The sequence below is a fragment of the Mandrillus leucophaeus genome, unplaced genomic scaffold, assembly GCF_000951045.1.
Source record: "Mandrillus leucophaeus isolate KB7577 unplaced genomic scaffold, Mleu.le_1.0 Scaffold95, whole genome shotgun sequence".
Taxonomy (NCBI): Eukaryota; Metazoa; Chordata; class Mammalia; order Primates; family Cercopithecidae; genus Mandrillus; species Mandrillus leucophaeus.
The window spans coordinates 1,851,483-1,853,484 of record NW_012110363.1 but is presented as its reverse complement, the minus strand read 5'-3'; the positions used below and the strand labels follow the sequence as shown (position 1 = coordinate 1,853,484).

At 41.2% G+C, this 2,002-nt stretch overlaps 1 protein-coding gene across 1 annotated transcript in view; it reads left to right on the top strand.

The window, feature by feature from the left end:
- CTSO (cathepsin O) overlaps positions 1-2,002 on the top strand; it is a 39,645-nt gene that overhangs the window by 17,316 nt on the left and 20,327 nt on the right. The window contains exon 3 of the mRNA XM_011970532.1: positions 29-168. Coding sequence (XP_011825922.1) covers positions 29-168 — 140 coding nt within the window. The remainder of the gene's footprint in view (positions 1-28; positions 169-2,002) is intronic.

Here is a 2,002-nt window from a genome sequence, read left to right as displayed (position 1 = left end):
TGTCTTTTCATTTTATGTTTCTACTCAGCCATTTATTTAAGAAGCAAACCTTCCAAGTTTCCCAGATACTCAGCAGAAGTACATAGGTCCATCCCCAATGTGTCTTGGCCATTAAGATTTGACTGGAGGGACAAGCATGTTGTGACACAAGTGAGAAACCAGCAGACGGTAAGTTTAAATCCCTCTTCTTTTCTAATCATCTAAGCATTGAAAGGCAGCTTTGATGTCAAATTTAATCAAACTTGTAATGGAACCCATCATTTCTCCAGGAAAATCACATCTAAGTCATCCAAAATGACAATGAAAGGAGAATCTCTAGAGGAATGAGAGGCAAATGTTAAAGCCCTGACTTTTATTCCTGAAGCTGTGTCCTCTTACTAATTGTTATTGCCACCAACACAGTAACTCTGGGATACTTCCCAGTAGCTGTATCACAGATACCAAGCTTTCTTTACAATAGCAGATGGAAGACTGGAGAAGGTAAACATGAGCATTAAAGGCTTAAATGGTTCAAGAAAAAAAAAGTGAAAAAGTAAAATGAAAATGGATAAATTTATCAACAGTGTGGCTGAATCTCCTGGGTTCTCAAGCCTCATCTTGCAAGCTCTATCAGAAAACCTGCCCCCATCTTCACAGGATCATACGCCTTTGAATCCGTGGGTCTTTATAAAAGTATAGTCAGTAGTCAGTTCAGCCATAACGTGACACATATATTCCAGAAAATCACCACCTATGCGGAATTGAGCAGTAATATGACAGGGATTATGGGAGAAATGAGGTTAGGTCACGCTACCTAGGAACTTAATCAATGACCTATTTTTTAAAAGACAGAAAGCTAATAGACACAGTAGCACAGTTTAAACATGCTTACTGATTAAGAAATACGTAAATACTGCAATGAATATAGCAATTGACCTTGAAAAAAGACTCAAAGTTTGCTGAGGACATGGGAGTTGGAAGGGCTACAGCTTGTGAGTTATTCTGAAGTGGTGGAAGGAGGTGCCTTTGAAATAGGAAGGAAAGTGGTAAGAGCAGATGTGGGTGGGAATGACCTATAATGCGTAGTGAACCCACCTAGCTGGCAGATGTTTGAGGGGTGCGTGCATGCTTTGCTGACATCCCCTACCTGTCTGCACCCCTCACTGTTGGCATAGGGAATACCTGCCAACTAGGGAAAGTCAAACCCGTAACGAGAGGTGGATAGTCTCAATTTGTCTGCAGTGGAAACCTCAACAGATCATTCAGCCTTCCCTCGTATGGAAAGTGTTTCTGTCCCAGCAGTTTCTCAGTCAATGTCTAGTTAGAATGATTTTTGCTTCTCAGATTCTATCTTCATTTTTGTACATTAAGTTTTACCACCGAATCATTTGCTTTATTACTGGATTTGTAATAACATGTGAATTAGACATAAATAGAATCCTTTCAAAAATGGTCCACAGTGTATTAAAGAGGGAACTTTTAATTAGGGATCTTTAATTAAAGGAATATTTGAGAGACTCTTTTTTTTTTTTTAAGCAGGAACTACCCTTGTGACTTGACTAAAACTGGCTATAGGGGTGGTGTCAGCAGCTTGTATTCACCTTTTTTCTTTTTCTTTTTTTGTTTTTTTGAGATAGAGTCTCGCTCTGTCACCCAGGCTGGAGCGCAGTGGTGTGATCTCGGCTCACTGCAACCTCCACCTCCCAGGTTCAAGCGATTGTCCTGCCTCAGCCTCCTGAGTAGCTGGGGTTACAGGTGCGCCCCACCATGCCCAGCTAATTTTTGTATTTTTAGTAGAAACAGGTTTTCACCATGTTGGCCAGGCTCGTCTTGAACTCCTGACCTCATGATCTGCCTGCCTTGGCCTCCCAAAGTGCTGGGACTACAGGCGTGAGCCACCCTGTGTTCACCTTTGTTGAAGTTTGGAGACCCTGCTGTATAGTGAGTGTTTTTACTATGCCATAGGCACGAGAGATATAACCTTTAAAAGAGCACTTAAAGCCATAAAGTTGCTCAAAATGTA